The sequence below is a fragment of the Toxorhynchites rutilus genome, chromosome 1 (genome assembly GCF_029784135.1).
Source record: "Toxorhynchites rutilus septentrionalis strain SRP chromosome 1, ASM2978413v1, whole genome shotgun sequence".
Lineage (NCBI taxonomy): Eukaryota > Metazoa > Arthropoda > Insecta > Diptera > Culicidae > Toxorhynchites > Toxorhynchites rutilus.
This window is the reverse complement of record NC_073744.1, coordinates 52,532,130-52,552,832: the sequence shown is the minus strand read 5'-3', so window position 1 is coordinate 52,552,832 and position 20,703 is coordinate 52,532,130. Positions and strand designations below refer to the sequence as shown.

Sequence of the window (20,703 nt, the reverse complement as noted above, 5' to 3'; positions counted from 1 at the left end):
GCGGAAAAACAACCGAGTGCCAAAAAGTAAACTTTCTACCAAAAAAATGTTTGAGATAACAGTAAATCTTTCATCCAATTTTAAGACATTTGGCATCGAATTTTTTCAAACCCCAATTTCATTCATTTTTTGTAAAATATCATTTTTTCCTGGAGAAATTACGCTAATGAAAAATGGTGCCACCTATCTGATAAGTGTCATTTTCCTGGGTAGTGTCATAAAAATGTACATTCAGATTTTTACATTTTGATCGTTATTGAAACATAGGCTTACTAAGAATTTAAGTTAAGTTCAGATAGAAACAATATAATCCCTGAGTTAATCTTGTATGGTGATCGGTAACATTAATTTCTTTTGAGTCATTCGTTCTCTAAATGCCGGAAGCCACAAGAATTTTCCAAATCTAATTTCCCGAACACCAACCATTAGTGCAACCACGTTCTGACCACTCATTATTCTTTATTCCTTCCAGCCCAATCCTGACGATGACCTCGTACGAGTACGGGGAGTACTTCAACCGCAGTGTAGCGGCCTTCTGCACGACCCCGGTTGAGACCACCTGGCAGCTGACGTTCTACCTGTCGAGCATCGTGGTGTTCTTCTTCTTTCCTCTCTTCATTCTAGTCGTGTTGTACTCAGTCATCGCCAAAAATCTGATGGATAACCCCAGCATAATCATGTCGAATGCCAGCGGCAACCGGAACCACGTGGTCAAGTATCGGAAGCAGGTCATTTTCATGCTCGGTGCCGTCGTGGCCAGTTTCTTCTTCTGTCTTTTGCCCTTCCGGGCGCTAACGCTGTGGATACTGATTGTGCCGACCGAGAAAGTCGCCTCGCTAGGATTGGAGCGGTTCTACATCCTGTTGTACTTTTGTAGGATAATGCTTTACATGAACTCGGCCATCAATCCGATACTCTATAACCTAATGTCGTCAAAGTTTCGCAATGGTTTCCTGCAGCTGTTGGGTTGCGGAAAGATGATTCGATCGGACAGTATGTCGTCGGGCGTGAGAAAGGGTACCTTCCACACGACGTCGACCAATCTCAGCAGTTCGCACAACAGCTCTATCCAAAGGCGTCTAACTAGGGAGGAGAGTGTGAGTGGAAGCATCAGAGCGGTTACGGATTACGGTGGCAGGAAACGATTGCTGTACCAGAGACACAACAGCACGGTGTCAATTAAATCATACCATGACGAGGCGGAGGAATGCCGTCCATCGCAGATGATCTCCAATGGCGGCCCGTTGGAAAACTCATCGCTCAAAGCACGAAGGATTACTGAGCTGGAAAGCGAAAGCGGTAAACTGCCAACTGGTTACGGTTTCCATAGGTATAAGCATCCCACTAGTAGCCATAATTTTAGATGTAATATCAATAGTGGTAACGACAATGCTAGTCAACGATTAAATGGAAGCTTTTCGGTAGATCCGAGAATCGCTCACCAAATGGACAATAAATATGTATTAGTAAGAACGGCTGTAGTGGTTGTGCGTGAGGTCGAAGAGCAATCCGAGCAAGGTATGGACCAGACCTCGCCCACGGCGGGGAGTGAAACCGAGTCCAGCCCTGTTCCAAATACCCACGAGAGCGAACAAATAGTATCAATCATCACTGCCAATAAACAGGAGAATGATAACGGTGTCAATCAAGACCAGAATGTAGTCACTGATAGGGAAACTATGAACTGTGGGACAGGGGACACCGCTGGTAGGATGATGGCTCACGGGGAGAAAGATCTGAATCAAAATAGATGTGATGATGAGGTAGATTTCGATGAGATTACTAAAATAAGGCAGTTTTATGGCTCTATGGAATGTGATATCTAGAAAAAGGAAAACGAAATGATAGCAAAAATGAGGGAGACGATGAGGAAGGGAATCCTCGTTTGGAGATTGATATGTTAGCTTGGTAGTCCGTTGAAAGGCTCACCTTACAAAGATGGTGCGAGAAGAGTCAGATGGCTAGGAGAAAATATACATTGACAGGGCAGAAAGGTATAACATTGTGCACATTCTATTCATTGTATAAAGAAGGCAAAATCCATTTATGTAATAAAATGTGTTTGAAATGAAACCACTGTTTGATAGCATTGTTTTATAATACACATGATCACAATAATTGAGGCTCAAAAACATAAAATCAAAAATTTATTCTCCTAAAATGTAGTTTTTACATTTTCATTCAAGATATCACGTTGCATTTTAGTTTAATCATTCTTTGTTTGTCATTGTTACCACATCTGTATACAAGGAAATCTCTGTACACTTGACAAGCGAAACTTCAACTGAATTACATCGAGATGATTACATCTCAACAAGCGTTTCGTCCTTCAAGTACCACTTCTCTAACGCTAATTGCAACACGTCCGCTGCAGCCCGATGACAAACACACTTATTTTGCACGGTTTACGAAGACCCATTGGAATCACATTCGTAATGCATATCTGACGATGAGTGGACAACATCATGTAAGCGACGACATTTGAATCAACCTCTGTTGTGTTTTTCGGCTAATGAGGCGGATAATGATAATAGCTGCTGTTTCGGGATCATTGTTTGCTGTACCTTCGTTGATAGATAAACAATAAATAGTGGCCACATAACCTCACTAGCGGATCAATGTTCTGAAACATCCAAAATTGTTGCGGGGAAAAGAAACAGTGTGACGAAAGAATGACGCCGTTCATTTCAGCATCCGTTTGATTGATGAGTTGTAAGTATATAACCCCATTCGCTACACATGTTCACAACCATAGACTGGGCCGATAAGCTGGTAAGGTTACAGCCATGAGTAAGTAATTTTCAACTAATTTTAAGCTTTTTTTCCTTATGTTTGCTAAAATGAAGAAAAAAATGACGGCTCCAGACAACTCTCCCAGTTTTTCCGGCTCCCGTTAGGAAGCGTACGTTTCTTTGAAGCGACGTTGCACATGCTGATAGGCATTGTAGATCCTGCGAAAAGAAAACGGAAACATTACGCATCATTCCGCAAGAGTTTTTGAAAGCTCTTAGAAAAGCAATCGCAATTACTTCGTTTTTGCCGTTTTGAAGGACTTTTTCCTGTTCTTCACTTTCTTATCCATCGAGTCGAGCGAGTTGGAGGAACTTGAGGTGGGGATTTCAATCGGCTCGATATCGGTGCAATTGTCTGCGGAAGTAGAAAAAGTATGTTAATGTTACGCAATCAAATTGAAATATTGGAAATGAATTTGTCCATCGAATCAGTCTAACAACGTTCAAACTATGTATGGCTATCACACGGAAAAGCTACATTCATTTTTTTTTGACGTAAGACTACGTCTTTCATTTCTATACCGGGGTGTAAATTCTAAGTTTCGAAAACGAAAGTGTTACGCCGGAGAACGAGATTTTGAGCCTAAACAACTAAACGGAATGGTATGATAAACACTTCATTCGAAAGATAAAAAGTCTACGCTTTATATACTTGTTATTTTTTGATCCAAAAACTTGTTTCAATGGACTTAAAATAGCTTTCAAAACAGGCTATTGAAATTACCAATCGGTATATAAGCGAGCGTCGCTCGGAAATCCACTCAGTTATAATTGAACAGTGATTGGAGCATGTTTCTGCTGCTGTGGTGAAGCTTACTCCGTTCATCATGATAGCGCTGATGAACGGTGTCACCAAGAACCTGTTTGTGCACCTTAGGCCAGAAGAGAATCCATCAGGAGGAGAGTGATGCCACTGAAAAGGCGACCAAGAAAGTACCAGCATCGAAAATTAGTTCCGCTTGAGGCATCGGAACAGCCGCCACACGCACACATACACGCGCGTAACTCATTTCGATTGGTTGTTATCCAGCATCGAGAAAAATCCGGAAAGATGTCATCGTTGCTGAAAAATAATCTGCCAGTTCTCCTTGGAATTGAAAATTACATTCATGCGAAAAAGTTTATTTTAATGTTTTCTATTCATATAATAATGCGATCAAAAACATTTTGTTTTGTGATTTGTCAATGAAGCGCAATTAGCAGGAAAACTTCTGAAGATCTACCCCATCAGTAGAATATTTCGTATCCGATATCGGATGCAGCATAAAATTCAAAAACGGAAAATGTTTAGCATATAATTTTCCATCGATTATTGCTCAGTCGCTGAAAGTTTCAAACTCAGAGAGTTCATTCGCCTCTAGTTTGCCTTCCAAATTGCCATAGTAAACCACACCTTCTCTCGATTCTATCACGGACAAAAAGCATACTTAAGCGATATTCTGACGGAGAAACGCTTTGGCCAGAGACGAATGAACTCTCAGAGTTTAAACCTTTAACGGGCCGTGAGAACTAGGCATGTAATCAATGCAAACTCCAATACAAAGACATGTTTACATGCTAAAATACACAGAACAATTTGTTTCAATAATCAAAAAGTTTTTGAAAAATTTTGTTAGTTTCAACGAAAACAACTAATAAAACTCATGATCAGACTCAGCAGGTCGTAAATAGTTCATATGTATTGAAAACTGTAAAACAAAATGACAAACAAAATGACTGTATGTCAATGACTTTACAGGAAATTGGCTCTTGCTGCTCTAAATTAGGAGTTGTGAACACGAAAATGGCTCCAAAATGAATAGCTTTTGATTTTTTCGCGCTCAAAAAAATCAGGCATATTGCTAGATATCAGAACTAATTACGACATAAGGTTAGAAGTGATAATTTATTGTTAAAGAAGAGAAACAAATAAAATCGTTGGTGGCGATATAGTTGCCAGTACCCGTTAAAGGATTAAAGTCTCTTTAATTCAATATCATCGTCGTCGTCGTCGTCGTCGTGAAACACGCATTCATTCTTCATGAGGACACCGACTGGGCAACACCGTTGCTGGGCGAGCTGAACGGCGAGGGATCGAGTGCCTTTCTCAAGGAAATGGAGGTGAACGAGTAGGAAAGTTTCCCAAGAGTCTTTTTGAAGACTAGAGACGAATGAGCTGAAAAAGTTAAAGTCTCCTTAATTTAATAAAGACGAAGAAGAAGATCATTCAGTATGTTTCGAACTGTGAGGGAGCGCAGAAGAGCCGATCCATCAGGAGGAGAAGAAAAGGCGACCAAGAGAGTACCGAAAATTGATTCCGTTTGATGCACACAACTCCTTTCGTTTGGTGGTTATCGAGTTAGCATTAACCACTGGCTGGCATCAAGCATCGAGAAGAATCCGGAAAGATGTTATCGTTGCTGGAAAATAATCTGCCAGTTCCTCTTGGAATTGAAAATTACATTCAAGCGAAAGAGTTTATTTTAATGTTATCTATTCATAAAACACTGCGATTAAATGCATTTCATTTTGTGATTTTTCAATTAAGTGCGGTTCTACCACAGATATAACCCACTTCCTGTTTTTATATCGATGTTCAAAAATGTGCATAAAATGCCATTAAAGCCAATTGAGTCAGGCTCTCGTCAAATCGTTGGGGTCCAAGAGTAAAACCATCCAAGATCATCTCCAAAACAATTCCAAGATCATCCCTGTATTGATTCTACCAACTGATGAATGTCTTTTATTGGTAAATGGAGAATAAAGTGCGCTACACATACAACGTCACCGTCACCGTCCCGTCAACTATTCTCTTGAACTTAATTTACCGACGTCAATGTTATCGGTGATGGTGTATGTGAATTCTACCATATGATTTTCATGGGAGAATATTTGACATTTCATCACTTTACCATGACTTCACGGTGACGGGACGTTGTATTTGTAGCGCACTTAATTCATAATACACGTCAACTCACAATGTGAGCTAACGCCTGTATGTAGGCAACAAGATTGCTCGTTTCATTGTGGGGAAAAACGACTGGCTAGTGAAATCGAAATGTCATACCCATTTCAAACGTCAAGCGTCATTTTTGTTAGTAGTATCTAGTTGAGATTTCTATGCCGGATAACACGCCTTGAATTTATTCTGGAGTGGCAAGCTCTAGCTACCCGCGGTCACAGTGCAAGTCGGAAGAAATTTCTTAGACGAAAAATTCCCCGATCAAAACGGGAATCGAACCCGAACCGCCGGCATGATAGTGTGGGACGCTAACCACTCAGCCACGAGAGCAATGAATCGTTACATGACTCATTTTCAATTTCGTAGAGTGACCCCCCTATACAGAAATCAAAGACGTAGTCCCACGTCAAAAATCATTGCCTAGGAAACCGTTAAGTGCGATTCACATACAACATCCACGTCACGGTCACGTTCCGTCACGTCACGTTGCGTCAATTATTCTTCCATGCAATTCTTATGGAAGCATTCACATACACCATCAACGGCAAGTCGAAGTTTCCGTTGCCGGTGTATGTTAATGTTTTCATAAGAATTGCATGGAATAAAAATTGACGTAACGTGACGGGGCATGCACGTGAATCATATGAATCGCACTTTATGTGTTATGTGAAAACGTTTCGAATCGATCGCAATCACGATCCTCACGTTTGGTGGACATTAAACTATAAGCAGTACCCCCAAATGACAAGGTTTGCTGAGTTTATCTTTCAGCTCCTTGCAGTAGTATAGCAGAAAGCGAAAGGCTGTTCTCTGAAGCTAAGAAGCAAAGCGTAATCGGTTGCCACCAGCAACTGTTTAAAAATCATTCGTTCACGATTCAGCACTGGTTAATTTTGATTCTGAATACTGAATGACTTTGTTAATAAAATAATAGTAAAAGTAATACTGTTATAAAATTAATGTTGTGAGTTTATATTAATATAATTTTGAAAAATGAAAATTGGCATTTCAGCAATCAACCTTGTTTTTAACTATGTATGAAAGATGTTAATGTGCTATTTTGTAATGATTTATCTTGTGGATAGACCGGATATCGAAAAGTAACCGGTTATTCGTTTCATCTCTAGTCGAAGCCCTGGTCTCTCTCTATCCATATCCAAGCTCTGCTTGCAACAAGAAAATTATCGGAAAATCATCAAACAAATTTGCTGTTTCGCAAGAAACTACAGATTGGGTTGAAATTAATGACCTTGCTTGTTTTTGACGTAGGACCACGTCTTTCATTTCTATGCTGGAGTGTAAGTTCAAAGTTTTGAAAACAAGAGCGTTACGCCGAATCATCAAGATTATGAGCGTTAATATCTTCTAAACAATAGGAAGAGCTGGTATGATAAATACTACATTCGAAAGATAAAATGTCTGAACGATATACGCTTGTTACTTATTGATCCAAAAACTTGTTTCAATAGCTTTAAAATTGCCTTCAAAACAGGCTATTGAAATCACACTAATTTGTATATGAGCGAGTGCCCGCTTGCAAGGCATATAACTCGTAGACAATTTATCTTTCGAATGGAGTGATAATCACGCTCTCGTTTTCGAATTACCCGAAACATTCATTCATCCATTCATTGAGAATTGATTCAGATACAGCTTCAATCAAATGATCACTTAACCAACGATTTTCCTATGCCAACCTTGCGATTATACTACAGATATAACCCGCTTCCTGTTTTTCGTAGAATGTTTTTTGTGACGGGTCTAGAAATGATGATTGTCGTTACATTGATTATTTTTTTTTTTTTGCCTATAAAACTAGAAGTTGGTTATATCTGAGATATAACCGCAAGGTGGACGTAGGATTGAAGTTAGCTTAGCAATCAATAAGTAACAAGCATATAACTCTTAGACATTTCATTTTTCGAATAAAGTGATTATCATACCACTTCGTTTAGCCGGAAAAGAATTATTAACGCTCAAAGGAATTATACAGCAAAAATAAGACCCCCTTCCCAACAGTTGGAAAGGACAATCGATTGCGGCATTCGTAAACAAATAATTTTATAAGACTGAAAGCAAATATGATTTTTTCAAAATGGTGAAATAATATCCACACCATATCAAACATTTCAGATTCTTCACTATCAAATCCATAATCATTGGCACTCATCTGTATCGAGTTATAATCGATACTTCGGTTTTCGTCAAATGCTCCGTTCGGTCCGACTGCAGAAGAGAAATTTAATTGGGAAAGAAGAGCATAATGCATCAATCAACTAAATGGATTTCCAGAGTGTGCGCCAGTTTAGAAAAGCCTGTTTTGAAAGCAATTTCTAAGCTACAATTTTTCGAGTCAATAAGTAGCAAGCATATAACTCTTTGACATTTTGTCTTTCGAATTAAAAAAAAATAGTGGGTTATATCTATGATATAACCGCAAGGTTCACGTGGAACTACCTTAGCTTAGCAATCATTCGTTTGTATTGATTAAATTCTTGATTGAATGAAACAGTTTCCAATTTCAATTGAGTTCAATATATTTGCTCTGTGAGTGAAACAAATGAACAAATGCCGTGTAAAGTCAATTCATTTATTGTGATTGATTGTTCTTCGTTACAAGTAAATTTAATGACGGACCTTTTACGTTTGGTATGATGACTAGAACAAAATATATGTACGGAAGAATTATCAAACGTTTGATGAACCAGCCTAAGGCTGAAAATCTTTCCAATAAAGACAAAAAAAAATATCAAACGATTATTTTATTTTACATTTCCCTCTGAAGTTTACATCCCAAAAGTGTACATACTTCTCGAATCTCGAATTTGCTTGAAACTGGGAAGTTCATTCGCTTCTAGTGGCTGCACGATTTTCCCAGGTTCCTAAGTTTAGAAGATCATGTTAGGACAGACATATTCCACTCTGCACAAAGGCAAGCGAGGACAAAAGTACTCGCAGTTTGCATTTATTTGCAGAGCCGATTTCCCCAGAAACCCCGGTTTTGAAGTCTGTGTTAGGGAAACACATTTCAATCGGAACAAAAATACCCCCGATTTGTATGAATTCGCAATGCCGATTTCCCCACGCTTCATGGATTTGAAGTCTGTGTTAGGGAAACACATTCCAGTCGGAACAAAAATACCCCCGACTTGCATGAATTTGAAATACCGATTTCTCCAGGCACCTTGGTTTAGAAATCTCTATTAGGGAACACATTTCGGTGGGAACAAAAGCTCCCCCTACTTTCGTGTGTTCTTTTTCTTCTTTTTGGCTTTAAGAGGGTTTAAACTTTTCAGTTCACTCGCCTCTAGGCTCTTTCGTGTGCTTGCAATGCCGATTTCGCTGCTTGGTTTTAAAGTCTGTGTTAGGGAACATTTTTCGATGAGAACAAAAGTCCCCCTACTTTCATGTATTTGCAATGCCGATTTCCCCAAGGCTGCTTGGTTTTGATGGCTGTGTTAGGGAAACCGTAAATCGGGCCAATCAAAACGATGCAGTTAGGGCGTTTAGATAACGCCTAATATTTTACAGTTATTCAATTGTTTATCTAACGAAAAACAACATTTTGTTAGTTGCGATAGATGCGTAGAAATATTCCCTATCAAGTGATGCAAACACCTCTCCTATCCAGTACGAAATGTTCGAGCTATAAGCATTCGAAATCTTTCATTTTTTCCTGCATGTTCTGTGTTTAGGTTTTCATTTTACCCTCCATATATTCCGGTTAGACGTAGTCCCACGTCAAAAAAATAATTATACCACTCCGTTCAGTCGTCAAAGAGGTATTAACGTTCAATACCTTGCACTCCAAGCGTCACTCTCTCGTTTTCAAACTTTGAACTTGCACCCCAATACAGAACGACGAACAGATGTAGTTCTATGTCAAAAATTGTATCCACTAACCCAAACCCACTGCGCCACGAGAACGAAGTGACGCTTGGGCGAAATATCAATCTTAACATGCTGTCACTGTCACTGCATCTGACAGTTACAGGAAAGAAAAGATGGAAGGAGGGAAAGGAGAGGAGGGGAAGAACGGAAATGTGAGAGGGAAGAATAAGTTTGAATACTGAATACTGGAGTGTGATTTGACCGGCATCATCTAACGACACAAGTTCCGTCCAACGACTAACGGTGCAAAAGTGTGAAACCAACACCATTGGGACAACCTCCCTGAGGCAAAACAATTTTTGCCATTCAAAAAAAAAACGATCAACCCACGAAACGAGACAGTATCATCCCGCTTTCTGGAGGAATGAACAATCGCTAGGACCGAGCTAAGAAGCGACTGTATTGGCCATAAGACGCAGCTGAAGATTGAGTCAATCCTGCTCTTGGATGACAATCCAGTGATAAGAAGGAAGCTTTTCACGAATGTAACGGTAAAAACCTATTAAGAGTGCCGTACATAATCGGAAACACGAACACCCTGGTCGAAAGGGAAGCATGTTCAGTCCAATCATGACATCTATCCAGTTAAAGCAGTATCCACTTAGACCGCTACAAGATTTTTCTGACTGACTGTTATAAATCTGCCCTCTTCCGGTAGTGAAAGTTTCACCGTTTTTCATGCACTGAGTCTACGAAGTTATCCTAGATGAAAAACGAGAGAAGAAAATAAACCTTGCCCCTCACGTTGAAAATCCACACAATTCTATTCACATCATAGTTTGAAAAGACAAACCAACAATGGATAAATATCATGTCCTTCTCAATAAAAAGAAATCTAAATTACCTGGATGGATGAAGAAAGCTATCGAATGTCTACCACGGCTTTTGAGCGCCTCTTCCTCTGGTATCACAACTCGGTGAGGCTAATAAAAACAGAAATGAAAAAAACAACTTAGTTCTACTCGAATCATCTCAAAACCCAGCAGTTCTAATACCAGCGCACTGATTCTTTCGTTGGTCCACGTCGACAGCAGTTCACCGGCATTTATGAGGATCGCACCAGGCAAATGACCAACGCGCTTCCACTTATCCGATCCGGGTAGCTTCACTTCCAGACCTCCCTCACAGTCCTGCACCAGTAGGGTGAACGTTCCGTAGTCACAATGCGCCCCACACCGAGTATACTGTGTCGCAAGCTCTTCCGCCTCTTCCGCCAGCTTGATCCGGTAATCCTCCGGCAGAGAGAGGTCGATTTCGTCCCGCGTGCAGCGCTGCTGACTGTACTTGCACGTACCTCGAAGCAGCTCGTTTTTTCCGTCATCCTCGATGAGTGGCGGGTAGTACAGCAGGCGGAATGTGGATTGGTTCTCACTTTCCCCGTCTAGGATGTGAGTATGCTTCTCCAGGAAGTACTTGTATGGCTGTTCCAGGCCAACGGCTAGGGCCTGCAGTAGGAGGGATGATAACCGCTGAAAATCCTGCGCCAGATCGGATATGTGCTCCCGGAAGCCAGGCAGTGGCTCTTCCGGCAGTGCTGCTTCCGGCTTCAGGGTACAGATGTTAAACGTGTGGCGAATGTCTTTAAATTTACCATCGAACTGTTCCTGACCGGGCTTGACGTAGCCGTGGTTTCCATCTCTCCGTAGGTACATTTCCTTTGTGTCGTCTGATAACTTGCAGAAATCGTCCAGGTGATTGTAGGCCATTTTGATCTGAAATTCAATGTGAGAAAATAGCATAAATCACCAGCGAAACAAAACAATAATGCGTAATATATTTTCATCATCCGCCATAAAACCGAACCTTACCCCAAAACAAAACGCAAAAAAACTTATGATTCCGATTGAATTTTAAACCCTAGGATTAGCAAACTTATCGACAAAAACAGCGTTAATTAAAAAAGGTTGAGTTTTTTTAAAACCTGTTTGTACAATCGAAAATGACGTCAATCGCTCCGGGAGCGTGGAGCCGAGGCACGCGAGCAGAAAAAAAACCAAACTCCCGCTAAAGTGAAAAAATATGATTTGCTCCATACATTTAGCGGAGTGATAACAGCTGGGCGAAACAAAAAGAAAACTGGAATTTTTCAGGTGCATGCAAAGTTGAGGGTTTTTTTTGCTAAAATCCTCACTTATCACGTGCGCTTCATTGGCCTGTCACGATTCGCAGAAGATGAGGAATGCCAATATTTGCGCTCAAACACTGCAAACACGTCAATTGAGGGGAGGGGAAGCAATAGCTTTTTAAAGCAATTTTTGCCGCCGCTCTGTGGAATATTTAGTCATGGTCGTCTTATCAAAATTTTATCTGAGTCGTTAAAGCCGGTAATGATGAGCCGATTTGTGATGAGTAAGATACAACTTAACGCGAGTGTTCGAAGCTCTCGTGCACTCAAATTTTACTACGTCGCATTATTGAGAAGTAGTTCGTTGCTGTTTTGTCTTAGCCTGGGGACAGAATCGATTTATGGCATCCACTCGCATCTACCTCAGCTTTAGGTTGTTTACGATGGACACAGAACAGATACAGATAAAAAAAAACAGCCCAGCAGTACCGGCTATATACGACGGAGTAATAAAGTCTAGACGACCGACGACGTCTACGCAATTTTCGTGTCCAGGAAACCAGGCCGACAGCGATTCGATTCCAATGAATGAAGCAACATTAAAGCTCCCAGAACTTGGGTCCGAAATCTCTAACACAAGAAAAAGGAAATCAGTTGTGCCGCTCGTAAAAAAAAACAAGTTCTCGCGTAAGAAAGGAGCTTGCTGTTAAACATTCACTGACAAAAATAATTGCTTAGACCATTATTTTCATTCACAATCAGTTCAACAATGATTCAAATGATAACAACTCAAAGCAAAACAATTTCTACAAGAATTAGGGTAATATATGAAATCGGAGCTCAAAACCTGGGAAATATCAATAATTGAAGCCAACTGGAGGGCTCTATCAACGCCAAGACAATCCAAATTATTCATTACACCTTGTAACAGAATAACACGCAACCTAGCTTGAATAAGGCAGATTTGAGTACAATAACCGGTCTATTGACCGGACACTGTCCGAGCAGGTATCACCTTAAAAAAATCGGAAAACTGACAGATGATAACTGTCGTTTCTGCAATTTCGAAGCTGAGACTTCGGAACATTTACTGTGTCAATGCAGTACACTAATTCAGTGAAGACTGCGAATTCTTGGAAAGGGCATTCTTACGCCTAACGAGATTTGGTCAGCTGAACCAAAACAGGTAAGGAACTTCATGAAGGAAGTCATACCTTCGTGGGGGGATGTGCAAAGTCCTGGTGCGACTATCACTTATTCCCTGAGTGATGGAACGAACTGACACTGCATACATAGCAAACTGGAGTGCACTACAATAGATCAAACTAATGGTCGCAGTGGTGCAATGCTCCTACAGAAGAAGAAAGAATTAGGGTAAAAATTTGCTTTCAATTCGAAGTTTTTCATTGACTAGAAGGCAGAATATGCTTTCTCGGAATCATAGATATTTTGATTCAAATTTTTTAGATTTTTTTTTGTTTTTGAGGAACCAATTCGATTTATATTTCATCTAAAATTTTTGGTAAATTTTAAAATCTTAACTAATAGAACAATAGAAAATCTGAACCTAAAACAATTTACTCAGTTCGTATAACATAATTTATACATTCTGTCAAATATATTCTGGGAATTTGGAATTTCAAATCTTCCCGCTGAACATTTTTCTTTTTTCTAGGTTGGTACTACTGTCAGTGGGCCTAATGTCAGTTTTTGGGACGATCTGTAATTTAGTTTGTTTAAAGTGTCATAAAGAACAAGTTACCTTTGTTCTGACTCGGCAATTTTCTGATTTGGATTATTCTATTGGACAAAGATATTGTGAGAAATTTTGTGTTCCCGAAACGCTGAAAATGTTGGAGAACTCTTGGGAATCAGCCTTGAACTTATTACTCTTAAAGTGGAAGCAGTACATAGAGCAAGGAAAAATAATTCTTGCTGTTTTTGTAGATCTTAAACGAGCCTTCGAAACAATTGATTGGGAGAAGCTAAAAAGAGTGCTGAGGCGCATCGGTATCCGTGGGACCGTGCTGGATTGGTTTCACAGCTATCTAGAAAATCGTGTACAAGTGACAAAATACAACGGTTGCATATCACCAACAGCAGAAGTAAACTTAGGTGTTCCACAAGGTAGTGTGCTTGGACAATTGTTGTTTATATTGTATATAAACGATGTGAAATTGATCCTGCAAGAAGCTGAAATCAATCTCTTTGCCGACGATACAGTACTGTTTGTCGTTGCAGACAGTTTCGACGAGTGCTTCAATAAAATGAATCATGAGCTGAACATGTTTTCGGAGTGGTTAAAATGGAGGAGGCTTAAGCTGAACGTTACCAAGACAAAATTCATGGTTGTTACTACACGGTTGAGTACTAATATAGATAGAACAATTCAAATTGACGGTGAGGAAATTCAGAGAGTAGAGTCAATGAAGTATCCCGGAGTTATGTTGGACGGAAAATTGAATTTTAACGAGCACATTAACTATACAATACGTAAGGCTGCCCAAAAGTTTGGTGTACTGTGCACAGTCAATCGTTTCCTGACAACAGATGCAAAAATTATGGTCTACAAATCAATAATCGCTCCTCACTTTGATTATTGTGCTTCCATTCTGTTCCTCGCGACGAAACAACAAAGGAGAAGGATGCAGATCCTCCCGAATAAGATGATGCGTTTAATTTTATGTTGTGATCGGCTGACACCAAGGATAAGAATGTTAAACTGTCTGCAATGGATGTCTATTCGACAACGAATCGAGTTTAACGCATTAGTTTTTGTATACCGTGTGACGATAGGAATGGCTCCACAATACTTGAGAAGCACGGTAGTGTATGGAAGAGATGTACATCGCTACGAAACAAGACAAGCAGAAGATCTTAGATTGCAGAATTTTAAAAAGACGTGCACACAAAATTCCCTATTTTACAAGGGTTACCATTTATTTAACCAGCTTCCAGAAGCCGCAAAACGGGCGAATAATTTAAGGGAATACAAAAATATATGTAAAGTGTTTGTATCACAACGAGTATTGGATTGAGAGACAAAGATGGAATACACGGAAGTGAAGTAAGATAAAAACGAATCTCTCAGAATTGAAAAAAAAATATCGAAAGATATCTGCTCGTAAACCTTCCACACTTCAAAAGATGTGTCTGGGTATGAGGTGGGCCATCTAAGAGAATAAATACATTTGGTCACTCAACTAGAAAATGTAGAAAACACGGGGATATAAATGGTTTAAAGCATTCAAACACGGCCGAGATGATGGAAACACCGACAAAATAAAAGAAATGGAAATCCGGAAATCGTCATTCAAGTTCGTCATATTTTGGATGATGTTTAGGGCATGAGAAAAGTCGCAGTACGACTAGTACCAAAAGAACTTAATTTACTTCATGAATTTAATCGCATGAAGGCATACTTAAGTGATCTAATGCTAATACCACGTTCATCCAACGCATAATCATTGGCGACGAAATATGGGTGTGACTTTATCCGTTGACTTCAAGAGCTTTATGCGAACGACGGCTTACTCAGGATTCCCGCAGGTTTCCGAAGCTACCGAGTTACGATTCAACTCAACCTCAACTCAACTGCAATCAAAACTTCGCTGCCTTGTTGAAGGTCGATGGTAGCAGCCCTCGCATCGAAAAATGCAATATGTTAACGCTAGCTCAACGTTATTGTTATCCGAGCGTAACCATGTTTCCGTGAATATGACAACATCATAGCCACAGGACGATATCTTGAGAAATAGCACCTGCGATTTAGTACGGATGCCTCTAAAGTTTTGGTAGTATATCTTCAAGTATAAAGGACTCGTTCGTTAATCATGGCACACTTCAAACACGGTCTCCTTTCAAATATTTTATCCAAGATGCTGAACTATAGGTGTTTCGTTCTTGACACTTTCAGGACATGACGTGAGACGAGTAGCGAGACGTAACTTTCGAAATTATTTACTTTTTGTTTGGGAGTGTGGTTATGATTTCAATGTCAACTCGCTAAGGAAAATAATTGAAGGAAAAAATAAGCAAATATATATTCGTGGAATATAGTGCACAACATCCTTTTGCTCTAGCCAATTACTTGTAACAGCTCTTTCCGGATCTCTTTTCCGGTATATGCACAGCATTCTCCTCCTCCCTGAGCGAAATCAGTGGAGCCACAATCAGCGTTATTTTTTGTCACCATCGCCGTAAGCTGATAGCACTCTTTTCCCCGCCGATGGGAGCCAAACAGAAGTACATTTTGCTTGGAAAGATAGGTGAAAAGATATACTAAAACATCCTTCTGCACAGTTATGATTCGACAATAAAGCGCGAGCAGCTATTTTGCCAACGAATGCATTTGTCACCAAAAGATACAACTTGTTTTGTAAACAAATTTGTTTTTTCACGAGCAATGGCCGAACAGCAATTTTGACATTGCGGTACACCTATAGTACAACGCCTTGATTTTATCTACTTTTCAGTTCTAATAACAAAATAAACGAATTTCATGCCAATTTGACTGGCTGTTGGCAGCACTATCTCAGATAGAAGTGAAACGTTGTGGGTGTAAACATATGGGTCTTTCAAGCAACTTTTGTATACTTGAAATATTCAAGAAAGAATTAGACTATTTTCTAAAAGGCCCAAAAATGTGTTCTTGATTTCAAAAAATATATATATAACTTAAAAACTATAATATCTACAAAATTCTGGTCAAAGGATGGAATGTAGGAAATCGTTTGAATTCATGAAAAATACCAAAAATCCTTCAAAAAAATCGCTGAAAAAAAATATTTTAAAAATTCTAATTCATTTTTTTTAAAACAAATTTTCTTTAAATCCTCAAAAAAATTATTTGAATAGCCCTTAAAATTTCCAAAAATCGTCCATACATCGGATGATGGGCACTTTTACAGGAAAATTTTTTTTTCAACTTTTTCATGTTCCCTTTAAAAAAAATACAACTAATCCTAACTTTGTTTAAAGTCAAGATAGTGATATAGTGTATTGAGCGAAGTTTTAGATCTTAATAAAATATGAACTTTCATCGAAGACGCCAACTTTGTATCTTTTATAGTTTCTGAAATATAATGGATTTTTTTATGGAGACTTCTGAAAAAATAATATTCAACTCGTAATATTTTTGTGCGTAAATTTTCGCGTTTGACGTGTTCTTTACATGTTTCTAAATAGAAACAAGTTAGCAGAGCATGTAAATCACGATAATTTATACATAAAAAACTTTTGTAGTAATTTTTCGAAGAAAAACATGAAAAAATTGTTGCTCGAAAACATTTTCCCTGTGAAAGTGCCCATCTTCCGATGTGAGGGTGACCTGTTGTATAGGCTAGACTAGTTTTTCTCAAAATTTCAAAAATTTTGACCAATGAAATAAAAATTTGTACACAAAAGAAGGCGTTGCATTTTTTTCTAGTACAACTTGTTGTACTTGTTTAGTTTTACGATTTATTTGATGTCAGAGACAATTGAGAAAATATATAGTAGGGTTGTATCCAAGGCACAACCGCCTAGGACGTAGGACTACACATTAGCATCGAGCAAGTTGCACAATATCGTAGGTGGTACGAATTCAGAACTATCAAGTAAATAACTAGCCTCCATCCGTTGCTGATGATCTCTTAGATAACGGCATGCTTTCTCCAACGGTAAAGAATTGTCAGCTTAGGACGTAGGACTACGCTTACGTTTTATTTAATTTGTTTGTTTATCATTTCGGATAGTTATTATAAATGCAAATAAATTTCATAAATCACTCTCGATTGACAAGTTTCGGTGAGCCTGAAAAGAGTAACCCTTTAACCCTCGGCTTTGTAGAAGCAGTGCTTTCTTGTCTTTGCAAGAACAATACACGAAATGGTCATATGGATTAATGCATATGCATATGCACTGAGTATCCATCGTGCTTCCGGCTCATTTGCATTTGACACACATACACATTCGGTCACATGCGATGAAATATTTGTTTCACCAATACCCACCGTTATTCCACATTCCTCAAGCACTTCACTATAACTTTGGCAACCCATAGAAACAACAAAAATGACAATATTTTCAAGTATCAAGTGTCGTGCTTCCTGTTGTTTAGTGTTGCTTAGTGGTATCGCACCTATAGCCATCTTCCGTGCATCGCCATTCAACCAGCACCAAACAAGCGCTTCACAGGTAACGCACACGGTAACACACAGATTCATCGATAAAAATGAAATATCGCAAGAATGACCGTTTCAGCCAAACAATGGTTGCTTGAAGCGACTTAATATTCACACACCTATAATCTTTTAGCACTCTTCTCAAAATAAACTCCTTTGATAATATTATCGGCAGTTGCAATTGTATTGCGTAGATATCATTCTTGGTGAAGGAAGTTTTGTGACAGAAACGCGAAATTAACCATACATAGCATTCCAGCAGAAGAAACATTTACTTTGTGAGCCGGCGATAATAGCCCAGCTTGATTTTTCCCTACATAATATGACGAAAAAACATTATGATTACGCCATCTCTGCCATGGATCGGCACGATGCGATGATTGCATTGTCAGATGCACAACGAGTGGAATCTTCGCTCGCGTCCACTGCTCGAAGATGACATAACATGAGCAGAATGAGAGAAACAATTCAATCTCGCTTGACGCTCGCCGGCAACGATGTTGCTCCGATGACCACCAAAGGGGAAGTGAAAATTTTCTTGAGAGGAGATGCAATATTCATACGCTACCGACAGCGTACTTACTGTTTAACACTTTGATCGCCCCGTCACCCAGATGTGGGTGACACTTTTCATGTTCTTTTCATATGGATATCATGTGATATTAAATGAAAAGGCCTGACTAGTAGAACACATTAGATCCTGAAAAATCCAAGTTCAAAATGGCCAATTATGATTATTTTACCAAGTGAAGAAAACAAAGTTTTCAATTCGCATTGAACACTAATTTGATACCGAGAAGTTAATGTTCATTGATAATTTTTATTTGAAAAGCGCTCATTCTGCTTGAGAAGCCATTCTTATCCTTTACGCTTCACTAACTCGTAAAATGTAGTTCAATTGCGTGCCGTTCATTTCGTTTACACCGTGAAGTGTATTCGAGAATCAGGTTCCTTGCCTCTTCTTTTAGCTTTTTATCTACCAAGCGCAAAGAACAATGAAAGCGAATCACGTGAGAAGTCGGAGTTGTCAAATGTGATATAGTTTATGACGATTATTTTTACACAAAAGTGACATATGTTCTTGGTATGATATATTCACAGAATCTTCGCAATCGATTGAACAGAAAATTCCATATTCTCCAATAAAATTGTAGTTATTCATCGTCACCAAATATAGTATAAAGAGCAAGTACATTCGGTTGAATTTCGTTTTTTATTATTATTAGCAACACTGAAGAATTATTTTTATAAGATTCATAATCAGCACTCGGTTGACTTCATTCGGATTCAACAGAAAAGTAGACCCGAATCGAACCCGAATTCATTATTAACGTTGCCCGCTTATTTATCTAGCGCACCGACAGTTGAATTTGGGCCCCACAAAGAACTCGACCGCTCTGGGCGACAAAAATGTTAAGATGGAGTTTACGTCGCAAAAAAATCTCTTTTCGTTATTCCCATCATCATTTCTATTCTCGCGGTCGCATCAGTTGCCCGTTTTGACAGAACGGTTAGGTAAGCACACAAATGGACAGAACAAATGTATGGAAAAATGGGAATGCCTATTTTCATCAATTTAAACCATTTTCAGACTATGGTATTGTAATTTCTAGCATATCAAACAAATCTTAGTAAATTTCCGATTCAATTGGTTGGCAAATCGTCAAAAACCGTTTGCAGCAAAAATAGTTATTAACGCTAATCTTATTTCATAGAAACGTGATCTGTTTTAAGTTTCGGCACCCTTAATGGAAGACGTAGTCCTACGTCAAAAATATCATAGGAGAATCCGTCTCTCTGCGAATTTGTACCACGCAATTCTTATGAATCTGTGAACAAAGCTACCGTACCTTCTCTTCCGAAATTCCATGATTCACCAGCATCGCAACACCTTTGCTTGTAAGCGCTTTGAACAGTTGTCCACCCACGCGATTCACGACTGAACGAATTGGACACTCCTCGGTACCTGCAAGGAGAAAGAAGAATAAAAAAAAACCCAATCAATTGACCATCCTGCTGACGCACTCAACACTTTCTTCGTAGAATGCTGTGACCAATTATGGTCAATTTGCTACTCTATGTAAAGCTTGCTTCAGAATGAGCGAATTTTTCACTTGAGAAATTCATCTTTGCGAAATGTTTTCGCTAAAGTCATTCACATTGAATTACGAAACCATGCGAATCTGCCAAACTATCGTCTTTATGCCGGATTTACAATCGTTCACATTGAGCACGATTTTTTTCTTCAATAACGATTTTTATTCGTCAACCAATCAGAGCAAAGCGCGAAATCACCCAATGTTAGAAAATTCTGTAAAGTATAAATAGAAATTTGGAAAATTATTTACTATCCTGCCGCATACTTGAATATTGCTCACATCGTTCCATCGATGTGAAGCTGAGCAAATTTTTTCATATCTTGTTGCACCCATCTTGATTGACTTGTTCCAACTTTCTGATGTGGGCAGAGGCAACTGTCAGTGTACCGTGAATTCGTAATTTCTCGCAGCAAAAGCTTGGGAAGTTCTATCTTCTTTTGCTCTTTCGCAAGTGATCTCGCGCTTCGTTCTGATTGGTTGGCGAAAAAAGTTCGCAAACATTCGCATGAATTTGTCTTCATTATGAAAGATTGAAAAACAAGCTTAAGACATTTGATCCGAACACGATAACACGATGGCTCATAGCCACAGAGCATTGTTTTAGCCTATGTTTTTGCCATGCAAAACAGAGTGTAATCTTCTCGCCGCGTGACCTCGACGAGTCGTATTTCATTGGAATCTTTATCATCGCGAATAAGGCGGAAATGGAAAGATGAACTGTTCACAACAGCGGCGGAGGTTATCTCCGCGG

General features: G+C 39.2%; 2 protein-coding genes across 2 annotated transcripts in view; one reads left to right on the top strand and one right to left on the bottom strand.

The window, feature by feature from the left end:
- LOC129766954 (growth hormone secretagogue receptor type 1) overlaps window positions 1–2,119 on the top strand; it is a 162,024-nt gene extending 159,905 nt beyond the window's left edge. The window contains exon 4 of the mRNA XM_055767641.1: window positions 473–2,119. Within this exon, the coding sequence (XP_055623616.1) occupies window positions 473–1,826 (1,354 nt within the window). The 3' untranslated portion in view covers window positions 1,827–2,119. The remainder of the gene's footprint in view (window positions 1–472) is intronic.
- The window catches only part of LOC129767076 (uncharacterized), a 38,325-nt gene continuing 19,740 nt past the window's right edge, over window positions 2,119–20,703 (bottom strand). The window contains exons 2-6 of the mRNA XM_055767721.1: window positions 19,704–19,819; window positions 10,620–11,336; window positions 10,469–10,547; window positions 3,030–3,147; window positions 2,119–2,951 (exon numbers count right to left, since the gene is read on the bottom strand). Of these exons, the coding sequence (XP_055623696.1) occupies window positions 2,894–2,951; window positions 3,030–3,147; window positions 10,469–10,547; window positions 10,620–11,336; window positions 19,704–19,819 (1,088 nt within the window). The 3' untranslated portion in view covers window positions 2,119–2,893. The remainder of the gene's footprint in view (window positions 2,952–3,029; window positions 3,148–10,468; window positions 10,548–10,619; window positions 11,337–19,703; window positions 19,820–20,703) is intronic.